Raw genomic sequence first — 19,870 nt, forward strand, 5'->3', positions numbered from 1 at the left:
TTGTATAGATCACACGGGATGCAACAGAATTTAAATACTCTTAGACAACCAGCTAAAGACATGTCCTGAGGAAAAGCCTCCAGCAAATACATAAATTGCTTAGACAATATCTCTAAGAGATGTGGCATTTGGTGATATCAACTTGCCTCTCTTACTGCAGCAGTCAGTAAGAGAGGCAAGTTGTTTCTTTGCTTTTTGTGATAAAGATAGACAAAGAAAGACAATTTCTAGTAATGAAAAAAACCCCCAAATAATTTCTGCATCTAAAATATACTTTTGTTTTTCACAATAAATACACTTCAAAGAACAGTAGAGCCATTAGTGTTGTTGTGGTACAGTAGTTCTACTACTGAAGCTTAAGATATTCTCTTTAAAAAAAAAAATCAGCCAACTGTTTTTTTTTTAATATCTAGGATTAATAGAATATGACTGAAGTGATACACTGTACTTGAAACTTATTTCTGGTATTTGTGCACAAAAATGATCTTCAGCTACAGAAATCTATGCCTATTCACAGAGGAAACTGGGTAAATATTAACTCTTTCCTGAATAATTGTTCAGCAGCAGATATAATAAATGCATTCTCCTATTCAACCTATGTATGGATCAGTTTTGTCATCTGTGTTTTTTAGTGGGATGCTGTTATTGCTCTCTAGCATCTACAGAGTCATTGTTTCCACAGTGTTTTAAGTCATTAAAAAGGGAGAACTATCACAGAATAATACAATAACTAAGGCTGGAAAAGACCTCTACGGTCACCAGTTAAACCATTAACCTAATATTGCGAAGTTCATCACCGAACCTTCGAGTGCTTGAGTTTAACATTTTCTTCTCTTCACAATATCCTGCAATAATCCAATACCTGTGAGATATTGCCCATATCCATTTTTCACTGTAGCTCATTCACTCCCCTGGTAACATTCTTAAGAAAACCAAAATAATAGTCAGAAATGTAAGTGAATGAATGCTTCAGCTGCAATGAAGTTTCATTAACAGGCTTTGTACAGAATCACTGTAGTTTACACATGAAATGGATCTTTCAGGCACTGCTCTAAGGCATACCTTGGCAACATGTGAGTTTTAGCAGCCAATGCCACAAATTAGACTAATCTGATGCGAAAAGTTATATCCTAACCCAAATTATCCACGATATCCCAGATTGTGAAGCACATACAGTCCTTATATTATACCAAAATGTATTAAATTATTACAGTTTTTGTAGTCACAATATTCCATCATCAGGAAAAATGTACTTCAGCAATGCTGCTACTTTTCTTTCAGCATGAATACCATGATGAACCATGAGAACAGGATAAAGGACATTGTTTGACAGCCATATGCACATTTATTTGCAAATATTAGATGGTGTGTCATTTATTTTATTCACATGAGGAATTATTTCTGTGGGATAAAGGAAGCAGTAAAATGTTCTCCTGTAACGAGAAAATGAAGATACTATCTAGTTTTCACTGTACTTAAACTTGTATTTAACGGCACTCACTACTTTTAAGTCTACTTTTATTAATTATGATATTGTAGAGGCACCATGCTCTTTGAAGACGGCTTATCTTCAGTAGCTGAAATGCACTGCTTTTCCTTAATTGAAAAGACAAAATCCTTTCCATCACAGGATTACATCAAAAGAGCTCCAAACAATTAAGATAACATTAAATAACTAAAATTAGCATTTTCTTTTAAAAAAAATTATTTTTTATTGTTATTATCCACAGTGTCTGTTCATAATGCTTAACATATGCACAACAAAGAAAATCCTGCGTGCATACCCGTTATGTTACAATACGCAGTATCTCCTACATTCCCATTTAAATTCACCAGTTTCCCAAATACCATTGTTCAAAATGTAACATATTTGTCTCACTGAAAATCAGTTCTGAGAAGATTAAATATTTGCAAGCCTCTAGAAAGTTGCTGAATAAGTTACAGGTATTTTTCACCAAAGTTATTTTATGTATTCTTATGCCGTATTACACTGCAGTTGATTAAATGAAATGTTAACTTTATAAAACAATTAACTCCTATTTCAAGACTGACTCTATCAAACTTAACTGTCAAGAATATATATTTAATTGTCAATAAAGGAAAAAATGTAAAGCATATATAAACAGGATATATACTTTATAATAAATTCAAACACATGTGAAAATGCATGAGATGACAGTGAGAAGCAACTCCAAATCTTTCTGACATCTACATCACTAATGCTTTGAATCTTAGAATCACAGAATCACAGAGTTGTTTAGGTTGGAAAAGATCTTTAAAGCCATCAAGTTCAACTGTTAAACCAGCACTGCCAAGTCCATCCAACACTAAACCCTAACTCTAACTGCCATGTCTATATGATTTTTATATATCTCCAGTGATGGCGATTAAGCCACTTCCCTGTACAGCCTCTTTCAGTGTTTTACAACCCTTTCTGTGAAGATTTTTTCCCAAATATCCAACATAAACCTCCCCTGGTGCAACTTGAAGCCATCTCCTCTTGTCTGATTTCTTGTTAGTCAGGGGAAGAGACTGACCCCCGCCTCACTATAGACTCCTTTCAGGGAACTGTAGGGGGGCCATAAGGTCTCCTTTCAGCCTCTCCTTCTCCCAGCCAAATGACCCCAGCTCCCTCAGCCACTCCTCAGAAGCCTCACACAATTGGCCTCGACCCATTGATTCAGTCTGCCCAGATCCTTCTACAGAGCTTTCTTGTCCTCCGGTGAACCAACACGCTCACAACTTGGTGTCATCTGCAAAATGTCTGCAGAATGTTGTCTTAAAACAACTATTTCCAGAACTATTTTCACTCTTCTAAAGTGAGTAGAATGATTAATTATTAATTGCTCTGTAACTAGCCTGAATCTCATAAATGGCATGCATGCCTTCTTTTTCAGCAGGAAAAATAAGTATGGCCCATTTCCTGAGCTGTCCTGAAATAATTTTCTGAAAATGAAAGGAAGTTCCTTTTTTATGCTCAAAAAGAAAAGCAAAATATAGAAATTAGGTTGGTTTTCTTTTGTCATGGGCTGATTAAGAGACTCAAGCTTTTTTCTCCTTGATGGAGTAGGGGGAAAATGCATAGAATAAGTGTATTCCCATCATGGTAATTAGTGGATCTCTGAGGGCTGACAGTGACAGTTTGAATGCTTCAGTGCCAGGAACTGTAGAGAGTTCCACATTACTGAGGGTTCAGGTATTCATACTTTTGCTATTTTCAGGATCTTAAGTCTTTCTTAAAATGGACAACAAAGGAATAACAATTGAATTCTAATGGATTTCAACTAAGTAACTAAAAATTGCATGTCTCCACTTATCCCCTTTCTTTGTCACTTGGGATTCATCTTCTTTGGAATCCTCTCTTGTATTTAATGGGCTTGCAGAGTACTTGAGTATTTAGTCTCTATTCATATAGAAGCTGCTTAATGATTTTATCATTTTTACATCTCTTCTCTAAAAACTATTTTCCAATTTAATTTCTCTATTTTGGTATGAAGAGGGTCATAACCAGGAAATAAACAGAACTCCGTATGTTATTTGATTTTAGAGGATCTCACTTTTATCAGTGTCATTGAGACACTGTGTTCTATTTCTTCCTGGTCACAGAGGAGCTTATACTTGCTTTAGCTTCCATTAGCATGGCTTTGTTTATGGTGCTCCTTTTTGGGTGATAAGCACAACCACAGTGGATTACCGGCTTTTGCTCCTTGCATCAATTTGTTTATGTTACTGAGCAGTCCTAGTGTGGCTTAACTTGATGGAAAAAATTATGATAGCAATGGTAACTGAAATGCAGAGACAAACTTTGGTTCTCCTCACTGAGTACTCACTGCCACATCTGAGGCAGCAAGGTACAGTATAATGGATACACGCTCCACAATATTTCCCATGGAAGGAAGGGGAGACAGTGTTGCCCTGCAAAAGTTCTTCATTTAACAATTTTTGAATGGATATAGCTATAAAAGGCCTATTCCAGTAAAAGGTCTGTGTTCCTTCTGCACTCCTCCACACACTTTTTAAGGACTAACTTACTCCTGAGACACAAACAGACAGTTAGCTTGCTTTCTTCTTGCTGGACAAGATGACTGGACCTATTTAAAGCAACCTAATTGGAACTAGGCACCCAGAGAGCACACTAGGTGCCTAACTTTCCTATAAAGTGGACCCAAAACTTTCACTTCCAAGGCTGTGGATTCTATGAGTACAGATATTTGGTCATTAGATACATCTATGTACAAAAACCACGGAAAGCCTACTACCTACCTCATTTTCCTAACTCATTTTCTTTTCATTTTGTTCTCCTTCAGTTGCATGTATTGTTACTTTTACAGGAATAATATGTCCTATTACGAGTTGCAAGTCAGTTACAGCAATGAAAGCCATGGTGCTGTTTCTGCCTATCTATTTATTTTCCAAGATTTTTCTATAAGTTATACTGTCATTGTTGGAAATTCAACTATTTCCTTGACTGAGTAGCTTGGAGTTACTGTGCAGCATCTTCCCTGACTGAATGTTAATGTTTGCTACAGTAAATTATTTCATTAAGAAGAAATTTATTTCCACTAAGCACATCAGGGATGTGATGATCACTGTCCAAGTGTAGTTTTAAACATTCTTTCCAAGGATGTGTTGTGGCCCAGACTACCATAACATGATTTTACATGTTCAGGTATCATAGTTAATCAGATATAACATCTGTGGGTTTTACTAATGGTCTAATCTATGTGATCTTTGAAACAATGATAAAAACAGAAAACAGTAAACTTACCTAATTTGCACACTGTACCAGTGTCCATCGTCCACTCTAGCAGTGGTAGTGATGTTTTTGACTTCAGCTGCATCATCACATAAATACTGGTACTACAGAGTGGAAAAAGGTTTTAATTACATTATTTCTAATAATTAAAGAGTTTCAGGCATCCTGAATTTTAAAATGATAAATGGTTTAAAAAAAATCTGAAGGAAGTCATGTGTATCAATAAAAATTAATGCTTCATTAAAAGTTCAGGATATGGAAGCCTATTGTACCAGAAATATGCAAGTACACATATATGCTCCCTAACCTGCATGAAAATGCTTTCATCTTTGTGTATTGTACAATCAGATATTATAGGTCTGATTTGCAAAGAAGTCGACCATCTGCAACCCATCTGAAATTAACACCGGCCATGGGTGAATTTTACTTAACATTTTATAGCTTCCTTACACTTCCAAACACGTAATGTAGCGTGCAGGCTTGAGCATTTTGGAGCACCATTTAATTTCCTATACTAATGCGAACAAGCACTTGATTTCATGGTTTGTCTACTTGTAATTGTAGCTTGATTGTGAGCTTAGAACCATTTGTTCATTGGGCTTTAAATCCACATTTAATTGACCAGCTTTGTGAATGATTAAGTGAATTCAATTAGTTTTAACATGGCACACTGGGATCTCTGAATAGATTTGTGTCAATTAAAGTACTTTCATATTTTATGGTGCTTATGATATGTTAGAAAAATATTTTTCTGCATCATTACTTTACCATGAATACAAGTATAATGAACTTAAAGCCATCACCATTTTCTAAACGTTGGATAACTTCCTGCCTGTGACTAATCTCACCTTTTTTTTTCTGGACAAAGATAGTCACAATATAATAAAAGACAAAAAAATCACAATATAATAAAATAAAGTAAAAGATAATTTTCTTATTTTCTATTTATCTTCAGTTTATCTGTTTAGTATGGTCATGATCTTAAACATGAAAGCAAATATAATACAAATGCTGTTTCTAACAGACATTTCACAGTTCTTAAAAAAATAATATAATTACAGGTACTTTGGGAAACTTTTAGCAGGAAAATGGGAGATAAGTTATGAAAAAAGTAACTTTTCTTTTAATATCTTTTTATAGCCTCTTTAGCATCCCCCTATTTCTTAATAACACTCTAGTATTACCTCTTTCTCAGAAAAACTGGAATAATGTGTGGAAGGTAAAGATATACCACGATAAACACTTAACTCCTTAAAGTTTATAAACAAATATATTCCTAGTTAGTCTGTCCACAAAAGCCAAATGATTTTTTTTTTTCCTGAGCCTGTGAAACTGAGATTCAAATAATAGATGAAGTAAAAGATTTCTACTTAGAGATACATGGTAAAAAGGATACACTGTATTCCCTAACATGGTAAATTTTCTTGGACAATTCACTCAATTTCTATGTCTATGCCTATGTCATAAACCTTCTTTATGAACATTTTAATGAAGTTCCACGTGAGGAATTTCAGTTTGTTTGGGTATAAAATAAATAACTTAATTTGTACCACATGTAAAGATAAAACCTACTTTGGTTTTGTGTTTTAATGTATACTCTTGTGAGTCATATTGACTATATTAGCCAAGAATTGGACAAAACAGAGAACAAGTTTGACAACTATCTTCCTTAAAATACTGAATATGTCAAGAATCTCCATAGCTTTATTTACTATCTTCTACAGTAAGAAAATGAAAAAAAAAATCAAAATTTTTACAGGTTCAACTTTTATTTACTTTTCCTTCAGTGGGACATTTTGATGCCTTACCTGCAAAGTACCATTACTGATGACAAGTCTAATTAAAAAACGTCGCATTGCTTCTGGGCTCTGTTCAATATTTAGGAGAAGTCCATGACGATCATAGGTCTTAAACTCCAGGTGGATGAAATTCTGCATGTTCCAGTGTAAGCTTTGAAATTCCAGGTAAGAATCACCATAATAGCGAGCATAACTGAAATCTGCAATTAGAATTTTGAGACATGTAAGAATATAAAGATATTTTTCTTGTTCACACACTGCTTTCTTATTCTGGTAGTGGTAGCAAAGATATAGGATAATTGCTTACATCTTTCAAGGATTCATAAATGAATCTGAAAAATGATATTGGTTTTCTTCTGTCAAAGGTTAACACTGAGAGTTTATATACTAGACATAAAGGTTTTTTTTCAAATTATATTAAGCAAGCATATAGATCAATCCCTCAAAGACTAGGCTACAAAGATAAAAGACTTTGTACATATCTAGTAGCTTTGGCTCAACATTTTCTTCAAAGTTAGGTGTTTTCATCAAACCTAGATGCAAGAACAAATGGTTTGAAGTCTTTACAGAAACTACGAAGTATCTAAAGGGAGGAAGACATTCTACAACCTAATTATGAAGTTGGCATCTTAATAATATATGAAGTCTTTTCTGGTGCTAGGGTGAAAGATGAAAATTTCCCTTGGGTCTACATCCATCTTGTCAGATTTATCTATAAAACTCACAGTATTCAGCACCCTGTGAAATACCTGGCAAGGGCAGATACAAGTCTTATTAAAATAGAAAAGGTATGTGAATACATGGCTTTAAGCCCCCCAGGAGACACTTAAAAGGGGCTTCTTTGTATTTTTTATTTCTTCCTGTCCCCTTCTTTCTTATAATCTTTCTTTTCACTGCTCCCTTCCTCTACTTTTTCCCCTTCCCTTCCCTTCCCTTCCCTTCCCTTCCCTTCCCTTCCCTTCCCTTCCCTTCCCTTCCCTTCCCTTCCCTTCCCTTCCCTTCCCTTCCCTTCCCTTCCCTTCCCTTCCCTTCCCTTCCCTTCCCTTCCCTTCCCTTCCCTTCCCTTCCCTTCCCTTCCCTTCCCTTCCCTCCCCTCCCCTCCCCTTCCCTCCCCTCCCCTCCCCTCCCCTCCCCTCCCCTCCCCTCCCCTCCCCTCCCCTCCCCTCTATTCATTGCTCACTTTCTCTCATTTTCCCCTTCTTTTTCTTTCCCTTATGGTGTGTTTACAAGGGAAGGGACATGCACATAGGTACCCAATTCATACACAGCTGCAATCTTGCACTTTGGTTTTTTCACTTGCCAGTATTCATACTGAGATCACTACATTTGTCTGCTTGCAAAGGCTAAAAAATATGAGCCCTCTTCCATACTTGTAACATGAGGAGTCAAGTATTTTGATTTTTGTAGAAGCAGGTATATGCTTTAGTCTCACAGCACACAATTATTTGTTTGATCAGCTTCATGAGACTGATAAAAATATAAGGAAAGATTAACAATTCAGCCATCTTGTGAAAAATGTTGGTCCATCTTGAGAAAAATGTTGGTGCAACAATATCAACCTGTATACATTACACAACACATAAGTGAATTATTCCATTTCACTTTGATCAAATTTCACTCAATCATCTCTACAGGGGTTTAGAGTATCTTTGAAGGTCACAGATCTCTTTTTATTTTCCAAAATAGGTAAAATTTTAATCTCTTGTGACAACTCCAATAGCAAATACCTCACTATATATGATTAAATTCGGAACAAAAATCATACTGGGATAATACAAAAACTGTTGATGTTGAACTTTTGTGTATCACTGTAAGGGTATGCTGAATTTTATCCTTTCATGACTTTGCATAAACCTATTTACAAAGTCCAAGTCACTGCGGTCAAATCTCAAACAAAGCTCTTCAGAAATTCTCAGTACTATATAAGAATCATCAACATATGCATACATACAACATAAAGCAAAATAGATCAAAAATTCCAAGCAATACCAATCAATAACCAGGGCTGAAATAAAAGAGATTTTACACTTTTAAGTGCATTTAATCCTTAAAACTCTTTTTTTTGAACTATAAGCTTGTAGGTGTAAATTTAAGAAAATTAAATTAAAAAGAGAGGCACAGAAAGCTTTTTACATTTTGTAGACAGGAAAAATTCTCAAATAAAAGGCTTTTGAGAATTATTGCCAATCCCTAACCCTTGTTTGTTTTCCTTCCTGAGCAAGCCACTGAGCTCTAAATCTTTCTCTCATTCTGCTTGCCCTGAATTGCCCCTGAATAGATTTTGCTTATCCCAAGGAACCACTCAGTTATCCCCACACTCCTGAAAGTCTGATATCTAACCATCTCTTTTTCTTGATCCATTTAGGAGATCAGCTTGGCTAAGAGATAGCAAAGTTGCACACAACAACCCCTTGCAGTCCTAAATCCTTCTGCTACCTTCCCAATATTTTGGAGGTGGGTTGTTTTTATAGTTGGGTAGTTTTTCTCTCCCACATTTTTCAGTGTATAATAGAGTTGACATGTGAGAACAGGTCAAAACTATATCAGCTCTTCAGAGATTTGCTAACACAAGGCATTTGAGACCCTAGATCTCACAGAAGAGTAAAATCTGTAATCATGAAGAGAAAAAACAAAAAAAAAGGTAGTTGGGGGAACAGTTTACTCATGATTCCTGAAATTGTAATTTAACTTATAACAGAGGTCAGACTGAATTATCTACTAAAATTCAAGGAAGACCAAACAAGCAAAAGCTACCGGCATCTACCTTTAGCTTTCCATATGTAATTGTAGCAAGTGCACAGAGCACTGCAGACAAAACTTGCTGCTTTATTCTGACCAACATTCACTTATTTTTATCTTCATGTGGCAACACATGATGATGCCTTGCAGGACAGTGCACTCCACTACTCCATGGATCTGAGGCCAGTTTGGCTTCTACGGGGAAATACGCTCATGCTGCTAAACAGAAAACTTCTTCAACAAATCATCTGCAGTAAAATTGCTGCAATTACTCTTGTCCACAAATATGGAAAGAGTTAATGAGAGAAAGCACTGAAGAATATTTAGCAGGCTCCAGGTTTCTGTAAAATCCATAAAAATACTACTTCAATAACAAAGAGGATACATACCTTCCCACAGCAGCTATTAACATAAACTAGTGGTATGGTTTTACTTAGTAAGAGTCTCACATTGTTTGTGAGAGTACACAATTTCTTTTTATAGAACATAAGCTATTGCTTATAATCATTCTACTGCACTTAGATGCAGTTTTTTCATTTGACCTCTGGAGTTGGCATCCTAGATTGCTTTTTGTCCTAGTGGAGAGGACTCATCCCCCAAGCTTTATAACAAAAAAAAAAAAAAGAAAAATTGAAACTGTATCTTATCTTTCCCTAAGAATGCCTAATACTTGCTTTCCTAAGAAACAGACAAGCCCTTTGGTCCATAAAATCCCCTCAGCTTTAGCTTGCTCCCCTGTGTACATCCAGCTCTCCATGGTTTTGTGTTTACTGGACTTCATATTAATGTCTGAATATTAAAAAAATTGAGATTCAGCTGTAATAGTAAGCAGATACACAGGCAGGTCTGAAACCCAGCTGACAGGCAAGCTTCATTAACTCTTGCCACTCCCTACTGGTTTTCTCTATTCCAATGAGTACCAGCTGCATCAGCTTCAGAATGGAGGCCTGCAAATTTAAAAATTTTTGAGAGCTACACAATTGTAAGTCTCCGTTTATAAAGGCAGAGAGAGATAATAAAAACTTTTTATATATTCACGAGCTTGCACTCCTGGTGATTGAGCTTTTGTCTCCATGTATATCTATGTGTAATGTACCCCCTGCAGTTTGCATGGACTCAGGCAAAAAGAGGATTATAATAATGCTCTTCTTCTTTCTTCTGCAATTCTTTTTGTTGTGTTACACCTAAGAACAAAATCCTACCATTCAAGCTATTGGTCTTGTCTTTTTCATGGACATATTTTCCACATCTTTTGTTATTCTTTTAATTAGAACTGTCTTACAACATTCAAATAGAGGGCATTATTGCCTATGGAAAGGACCTGTAATGAAAAATCATAAAAATTAATTTTCTATTTGAAATTCTATTTTTTTAATTAAGAAGGAACGCATTTCTTAATAGCATAAAACTCTGGTCATAAAAACTATGAGGTTTTTATGTTTGTTTAAAACCGGATAATGCCAAAAGAAAAAAAAAAAAATAGAAAAGCAAAACGAGAAATTAAGAGCAAGAACTGTTTCACAGGACTGCTTGCAGACCCCTTTAGCGCAGCTGATGACTTCCAATGGATGTCCATGTCCCAGGTTTACACAAACAGCATGCAAGGAGCAGTGCCTCCCTGGGACAGCTTACCAGCTTCCTCCATACAAACTGCCACGGCTTCCTCAGGCAGGGTGTGCTCCTAGCCCACCACACTGGGCATCCAGCCCTGCCAGCACCTCCTGTGAGCCTGGCTGGCAGGACCCAGTGCCCTGCCCCTCCATGGCCACACCGATGGATGGCCTTGCCACTGGCTGCCATGTGCTGCACAGTTCCCTCCCTCTCCTCACTGCTGCTTGTGGTGAGGTCCCTCTGTGGGCTCTGGCAGCCGCTCTGTGTTATCTGAGGAGGGAGTTGCAGGGACAGAGAAGGCACCTGCCACCATCAGGCAGAATTTTGCGTAAACACCTGTGGAGAAGGAGCTGAGCCAGACACAGAAAGGGCCAGAGGCCATGACCCCGCAGGCAGGGATGGGTGGGCTGTTGGGACAGAAGAGGCTGGAAACTTGTGCTGAACCAGCAGACATGCAGCCGCTCAGGGCACTGCTGAAGGCAAACAAGGTTCTTCAGGAGACCCTCAGAGCCACCTCAGCCCAGAGCTGGTGGAGATTGCTGGCTTGAAACATTTCAGGTACATATGTGGGGAAAGGGGCAGGTCAGGTCCTTCCCCGGCAAGGTGCTGCCCTGCTCCACACACCCTGCACCCCCAGGGGCTGGATTCCAGCAGCGGGGCCAGACCCTGGAATGCGGGAGGCAGAGCTCCACACTCCGACCCTGGAGCCCCTAACCCAGCTCCTAAGTGGCAAAATGGCCAGAAGTCCCTCCTAAGGGAAGGGCCCAGGAAATGGGTATGTAAGCCAGAGCACATGGCACACACAGGTCTTGACCCTACATCCTCTTGGAATTTCTCTCAGGTGAACACCACTGGAACCACAAGTGGTAGCTATATTTGTTCTTTTCTATATCTCCTCTCTTTCTTCTAATTCCTTCTTTTCAAAGTTTGAGTAACTTAAAGGCAGATGGGTTGGAGTTTGCTAATGGAATGGGCATAGAGTTTACTAAATTAATGCTTTTTGAAATGCTTTATGTTGATTTAATGTAACTCTAACATTAAAAAGTTCCCAGATTTTCTGAAGTTTTACAGTAAAGTTTTTATTTGTTTACTCTCTTGAGAATATCTTGTCAGTGTTTCTCCCTTGCATCTAACTCAAACTGCATAAAATAATGTTAAATCCTTTTAAAATACTCATTGAGTGAGCTCCGGGGCCTTACACCAATCCGACCTGATGTCCTCAGAGGCTTGTCTGTCAGCTTGACTGTCAGAGCAAGGATCTGGGATCTATACAGGGACCAGCAGGCTTGCCCAGCTCAGATGTTTAACCCTTGTTACTCTTCCCTGTGGGCACCAGTAACCCTGCGAGGGTAGCCCAATGCACCAAGAGTGACGGCAGAGCTCTCGGTGTGGGAGGAAGGCATGGGGGCCTTCAGTCCTGCCATTGTGCAGGAAGTCTTACAAGGAGGTTATTGAGCCTCCAGTCAGGCTCTTTGTAGATACTAATGACAGAGGGATAAGAGAAAATATACTTCAATTGAAACAGGTATCTTACCACAGAAGAAACATACTTGCTGTCCTAACTACAAAGAATTCATCTCCCTATTTTTTTTTTAATTTCACAGAATATAAAAGCAGGGTTAATGGATTATATTAGTCATATGATGCTTTTTTTTTTGTTACCACTTTTAGAAATTTCTGTTTCAGGTAGGCTATGCATGTAGGAGGGAGGTTTGGTTTTTTTCACTCTCAATGTGCCAAAAGTACCTCAGCTTTCATTTTCTTTACATCTGTTTTCTCTCAAAAATGCTAATTTCTTTGAAGTTTTGTATTTAATGAGTCATTTCCATCACTCTCTTTTGCATCTAAAATAAGGTCAATCTTTCCAGCAAGTCCTGAAAAACAGCCATAGCAAAATAATCCATGAGTTTTACTCTTTACTCCCTTAAATACAATAATCTACTTCATATTTGTAACCACCATTTAAAAAGCTTTCATTTATTTTCAAATGAGTCTCATTTTCTTCCATACATTTCATTTAGTCTTTGCAGCTGAAACACCTTAAAGGCAGAGCAGAACAGTGTTCTCCAACCATTATTTCTATTTACAGTTGCAAAGCTATTTCACTGCAATGTGCTTCACCTTTGGTTCCACACAACAAACCCACAATTACAGTGAATCCATGTTTTATGCTGTCACAGAAGTCTGTGCTGCATGACTAGCAGGGAATTATAGTTATGTTTTTCTCTCAAAGTTGAAATGTTCTCTAATGTGGCGTGTTAGACAACAATAAAATGTGGTTAACATCCAGAACGGTTGCCAGTGCAGCCCACAAGTAGCTTTCAAGCAAAGAAAAACAAGTTATGAATAAATGCCCTTTACTGTTTCTTTTTCATGCTTACACAGAGCCAGGGATTTGAGTAGCCTTTGAAACTCTTCTGAAAGAAAAACATAACTATTTTAGAGCTCCTATTACTTCACTACTAGGCTAAACATACACATATACACATGCAGAAACACATACATAGAATTCAGGTGCCTTAAAGGCATGGAACATCAGACCCTAAATCCCAGGAAGCTCCTTCTATTTCCCTAAAGCTATTACAGATCTCTCCTTTCCTCACACGTGTCAATCATCTCTGTTGATCCAAGTTTTGATTCATAACTCCTACATGTTCAACAGCCAGTCTGTAATGTTTTTGAGTGAGGTCTGTACTCACCTTTGCTACTAACTCCATGAAGGAGACAGTAGGCTGCATTTTCTATTAATTTTCAGGTTTTCCTTCATTCTCTTCAAGAGTTACAGTTAGACACAACAAGAAAACTATACATATAATATTTTCTTACACAATGAGTTTTTCAGATTTTTTAAAATAAAAATGCTGACTGCAAAGAACTGAAAATATTCTCCTTGAACTCAGGGAAAAGGGGGGCAGAGTCTTCTAGCAAGAATCCATTTGAATTATAGTAGGGACCTGGAATGCAATTAGTTCAGGAACTTGTTTTATTATGGTCAGAAAATTATTAATAATTTCTAAAGCAGGATTCTGTTTCCTGGTGAAGTGTAGATTTTAAATTCAAATCTACTGCCTATATTTATTAATTGCAGTAATAGCTTAGTGGAATTAAGTGATACTTGCTTGACTGCTGCCTGCTAGTCCCAGAAGGGATTTTTTGCCATGTGGGCTAGCTCATCAACCTACAGATAATTGAAAGATGTGTTATGTTCATGTGTTCATGGCAGTCATAAGTGAATAAAAGAGATTCTCTCAGTGAAGGCATAAAACATACATACAAATATATATATATATATATATATGTGTGTGTGTGTGTGTGTGTAGAAATAAGGAAAAATATCAGCAGTGTGTGGTTCTGCTTCAGCTAAAGACTTTGGGGTATTTTTTTCTATTTTAAATGTACTAGAAGAGACACAGAGAGGATCAAGTAGTATTACAGCAAAAATCAGGAGCAGTTCTTACCTTGGGGATAATTTGGCTTGCTCTCAGCAGAACTTCACAAGCCTTGCTAAAATCTTTTCCCCCTGCTGCTCTTTCTTCCAAAGCACTGGCAGTTGGCACACAGCCAGCACCAAGCCCAGTGCCACTGCCTACATGTTGATAACCCCCATGGCTAGAAAGCATTAGAGCCATCACTGGGTGAAAAGCAGTTCTATCAAAAGGAAACCAAGTTTTTTGCCCTTTCCTCATAAACCAACATGCTGTTTTTCAGTCTCTTACAACTAGATTTTGAACAAACAGAACTGAACTATTTTTAGCATGTAATAACTGTTTTAAAGATTAAAACAATGTTAATGGTCAAAGCAAGAAGTGTTCATAATGTGAATTTAAAATAACCTTTATAGTGCTATAAGCTATTACAAAGGGCATTATCTTCCATTACTCAGAATAAAAGCATTTCATGTAAATAACAAGATAATCAAGGTCTTGCAATGGAATCTGAGAACTGCACACTTAAAGTAAACTTTTTAAGCCTAAGGAAAAAAAAAAAACAAAAACAAAACCCAAACAAAAACATCCCTCACCCCCAATGCCAAGTCCATAATTCAAGCAAGATTATTTCCTGACTGAAAAATAAACAAAACCATTTGGAAATCCAGAAAAGGACAATATTTCTATCTGGCCAAATCCACTGGTAGAAGAAATAGATTTTTAAAAATTTGTTTCATGGTATTCTGTTTTTCTATTGCAGTCAAAAAATCACCATTAGCAAGGTGCATGGACTATCCAACCATGGGTATTGCTTTAAAGTGACATGCACAATAATATAGTCTATTCTGTGCATTTAGTTGAGGCTGTATGCATGGTATCTAGCTGGAGTATAATGGAACTCTCTGTGAATAATTTGTTCTTGTTCCAGATCCAAATATTCAGATATCCAATATTTTGATTTAGCAATTCAGCTTGAATATGCTTAAGATTATGCAGCTATGGGAGAAGTGAAATTCAGGTGATTTGCTGACAAGTATTTTCAGGAGTGTGCTTCTTCCTCTTGAAGGTAATAATATAAATTCTTGTGAAGGCTTTATATTCAAGTCATGTTTATTTTGAAAATCACCTCTGTCCATCACTGATGAAATACTGTAGCAAGATGGCAATCTAAGGCTTGTGAACTAGCTGTGCTTGTTCCTTGTAATTTATAGTACTTACTTTTACCTATTAATTGTGCACATGCCCCACAAAATTGACAACGAAGTTTTATCTGTTCTGCATTTGTAAGTAACTATTATTGCATTTAACATAGTTGTGACTTTGCATAAGCTCTTAACGGCCTAGTCAGTTGCAGTTAAATCAGTCAAGCACATATTTCTGTCTTCAGTATGCGTTGTTTTGGTCACACCTATGTATGACATTTCTCAGGCTGGTGGCAAATGGGCAGGCTAATATCAGCTAATATCAGCTGTCTTCATCTTCAACACATGAAGCCTGAAAACATTCCCAGCTGAAGCTGTATTTTCAAGATATGTGAACAGTATGCTCAGTACTACCATACCAGGTTGTCTTTTACAAATTGGGATGACACTCATGACCCTGACAGCAAAGCTATGAAATAATACTTCATTCACTCCTTCTGGTGAAGTTGTGACTAATATCTTACATATAGTACTGTGTTCAGTATTTCTGTATCCCCCTGCTTTCCTTTCCCCCAGTTAGACAGCGCAAATATGCAGCTGTCCTATGAATGAAATACCAAAGCCTCAATTAAGAGTCTCGTGAGCATTATTTCTGCTTCCTTCATCTTAAATAATGTATTAGAAGCCTGCAGTCTTCTAATGCATTCTTTTCTTAAGCATTTTCTAATGCAGTCTTATTCTAATGCACTGGTGTTTTACTTAACTTCTTCTAATGAAGACCTGCATGCACACAGGGCATCAATAAAAAACACTCAGTGAATGTTAAAAAAGTGAATCATTCATGGTATTAACTTCTTCATTGATGTCCAGTAAAGAAGGCAAAAGACAGATGCATATGACATGTTATTTTCTATTTCACTTTCTGAATCCCAGTGGTCTAGGATCTGCTAACATGTATGAGAACTATGAAAACAAATGTTGCCATGAATATTAAAGAATACAAGTAAGAAGTGAGTCATTAATAACATACCGCACCAATATTCCAACACATAAAAAACAGTGAATATTTTGAAGATCACACAAAAAAACTTTGATTGAAAACAGGATCAGAAAATTTAGTAGATGTAATTTACAACACATAACCTTGTAGAGAAACCCAAACTCAAAACTTCAAAGAGATGGTTTATAAATTATAGATATAAAATACAATACTTGCTGTTCCCCCTTTCTGTTTTGTATGTGATTTAGTCCCTTGAAACATACACGTGCAAAATTCTTTTTTGTTATCCTTTTAATATGGGAACTGACAGTCCAAAGGATGGGGAAGGTTTAGAATAATAAACTGCTGTTTGGGTAATTTATTTCAAGATATACATTTGAAGTAATTTATATACTGAAAATTTCAATCTTACATTTGGTGTCCTAATCTAAGCACTGTAGAATAATTTCCCCTATGTAGAAGAATTTACTGTGTAAAAGAAGGCCTTCACACAAATTTTCTATAGCACAGATTCTATATGAATCATGACAAGAAAATTAAGTGTGCAGATGCAGGACATCTTCCAAAATAACTACATGTATGGAATTTGTTGGTGGTAATGAAAAATTAGTAGCTTCTTGTTGCTCAGAGCAAATACATGGGTTTGTAGAGTGCTTGACTAGTAATTTTGGTTAAATGCAGACTGGACCCTGAAGTAACTACACCGTGGCTGAGATAGAGACTTTCCAACTTAGAATTTGTGCAAAGATCCCCACTTTTCATCCAAAGATCAAGTTAAACACCAAACTGACTGCAAACCTAAAAGGCTGAAAGCTAGATGACTTAAAAATGCTGCCTAGGTAGTAATCAGGGCTGCAAAACAAATATGTTACCTATACACCTTTATCTGTGATGGAAAAAAAAAGCAAATAGGTAAAATTGTCTGTTATCAAGATGACACAGATAATTAACATGGCAAAACCAAGACTTTTTGCTTCTGAAGAAGCCATGCAAAATACATAATATTCAACTGTGTTGAGAAGGCATATACTATACATGAAGGTTTCCTGCGCACTCAGAAATTAAGATGACAACATCAAAAGCTGGAAACATTGATCAAATTTAGAATACATTCAAAGACACATATGGAGCAAAGAAAATGGTGGTAGAAGATAAAAGGCTCCCCTCCCTCTGGGTTGTACGCTAGTTGACAAACTAGGAATATATTGTGTAGTGGTTTTGGTTAAACTCGGCAGAAACACCAATTAAATGTAGTGGTCTTGGTTCACCAATCTGAGTTTCCCAGCCAATGCACCAATTAATGTGGTGGGTCCAGTGCTGGCAAAATGCCAGTGCATCCACTAGAAAGAATTATTTACTCATTTTCTGCTGTGAGATAAGGATTAGGGGGAGGGCAAAGCAGGCTCAAACCTTTAAAGGGTAAAAAGAAAACTTCATTAACAGAACTAAAATAAAATTCAGAAGAAATCAGAATAAACCTTCAGCACACTTCTCCTCCCCCACACTTTTCTTTCTTTTTCCCAATGACAAAGTAAAGAGACAAATTTGGGGTTTTCAGTTAGTTTACCACTTTTAAAATAATCTTTCCTCAGTCCACTTAGGAAGAGGAGTCTCTCCTGCCATGCCATGGAGACAGTTCTCTTGTGGTTTTAATTTTCATGAATAACAGCTGCCCAGAAATCTACAATCATGAAGTCCCTCCCACGATTTTGTAGTTATCCCACAACTAACACCAGTGGTCATTTCAGCTTCTTGGAGTACAGTTTTAAGGATGAGCTGTTCTAGTATAGAATCAGAAACTTCTTTTATCTATGGGAACAGAGGTTTTCTTGTTTCATCCCTGGGGCAAGGTTTCTCACTTCTCTCATATCTCTCTGTTCAAGCTTCTCACTGGATCACAGCTACTTCAACACCTGCTTGCTTCAACATGGGTGCCTCTGCTCATAGCTGTGTGGAATGCCACATGCCCCCAGTGCATTCCATGAATTACAGGGAAAAAAACCAAAGTTGTGGGGAGATGGAATGTAAGAAAATAGTGCAGAAGGTAATCTCACAGCTGAGGAGTTGCTGCAGAGCCAATTACTGAAGATTAGAAACAGGCCCAGCTCTTAACAAGCAATACCTGTATCCAATAAGAGCAAGTGCTACAAAAGAGCAGGTTGGCTAGCCGTGAAGAGAGCTGCAGTTTGTTGGCTAGCTGTGGAGGGAGTTGCAGTTTACTAGCCAGAGGTGGGGAGAGAGCTGCAGTTTGCTGGCTAGCTGTGAGGAGCGATGGCATTTGTTAGCTGTGCTGTGAAGAAGAGGAGTCAGATGACTGCTTCAAGGACTAGGGACAGGCAGCGCATAGAGGAGCTGCGTTGTGAAATAACTTCAAGGAGGTATGAGGCCCTGGAGATATAAAGCCCCTTGTGCTTTTAATGACCCTAGAAGTCATGTTAAGGCAACACAAAGTCTGATGTATCAAGTATATCGTGACCATAGCCTTACAACAGAATTTCAGCCCAAGACTAAGATATCGCCTCATTCTCCTCCCATCTGGGATTTGACTTCTTCTTCACTGACCTTGGTGTCTCCATGTTTCTTTTTTTTGTGTGTCTTCATCCTTCCCTTTTTCACTCACTTGAGAGAGGATCGATGTCTGCAAGTTTCATCTGTGCACAGAGTTAATATCTTGCCTGGGCCTGTGGGTGGTTATGTGACCTCTGCTGGGCAGCGGCTGCGGCCGCTCTGGCTGCATGGTCTGCATGGCTCATTTCCAGCCTCTTCCAGTTCAATTTCAGCCGCGGGGCTGCAGGGCTGCCTCTGTTCTCGGCTCCATGATTTTTCCATGGCAGCTCATGGCCAGAGTGGAGCCTGGCTTGGCTCTACCCGAAGCCGAGTGGAGCTGGCCTGGCCCGCTGGCCGTGGCTGGAACTCGGCGCGCTGAGCCGGCCTGGCCGTGCGGAGGAGCGAGCGCAGTCGGCCGGCACTGCAGCAGAGCAGGGCCCGGCCCGGCCCTGCCAGCCACGCAGGCCGCATGTGGGACGGCCAGCATCCAGTTACCTGTTCAGAGCTGCAAGCAGGAGAGTTTTTCCCAGGGTTTGTTCCTTTTTAAATGTGATTTCACAAATTTGTGTTCAGCTTTCTTAACTGGTTTTAGCAGGGTGTCAATATTCAAAACTAGCCAGCTGATTTGTTCTGCCAAGCCTGAAGGAAGCTGTCAGGATGCCCACAGGGACTTCTGCAGCTCATGGACTCCCCACGACATATTGAGATTCAGATATTCAAGTAGCAATAAAGAAAATATTGCAAAGGATAGTAAGTGAAAGAGAGCAGAGAGGAGAAATCAGGAATGAGTAGTAATGGAATTAATCACTAGGATGAGTGGAATGTAAGTGTTAAGAGCTTCAGAATAA

General features: G+C 38.0%; 1 protein-coding gene across 1 annotated transcript in view; it reads right to left on the reverse strand.

The window, feature by feature from the left end:
• EYS (eyes shut homolog) overlaps positions 1–19,870 on the reverse strand; it is a gene marked incomplete at both ends in the record, with an annotated part of 593,802 nt that overhangs the window by 245,686 nt on the left and 328,246 nt on the right. The window contains 2 exons of the mRNA XM_084202609.1: positions 4,769–4,860; positions 6,565–6,755. Of these exons, the coding sequence (XP_084058735.1) occupies positions 4,769–4,860; positions 6,565–6,755 (283 nt within the window). The remainder of the gene's footprint in view (positions 1–4,768; positions 4,861–6,564; positions 6,756–19,870) is intronic.

Source organism: Fringilla coelebs (assembly GCF_963513975.1).
Source record: "Fringilla coelebs genome assembly, chromosome: 3".
In the NCBI taxonomy this organism is placed as follows: Eukaryota; Metazoa; Chordata; class Aves; order Passeriformes; family Fringillidae; genus Fringilla; species Fringilla coelebs.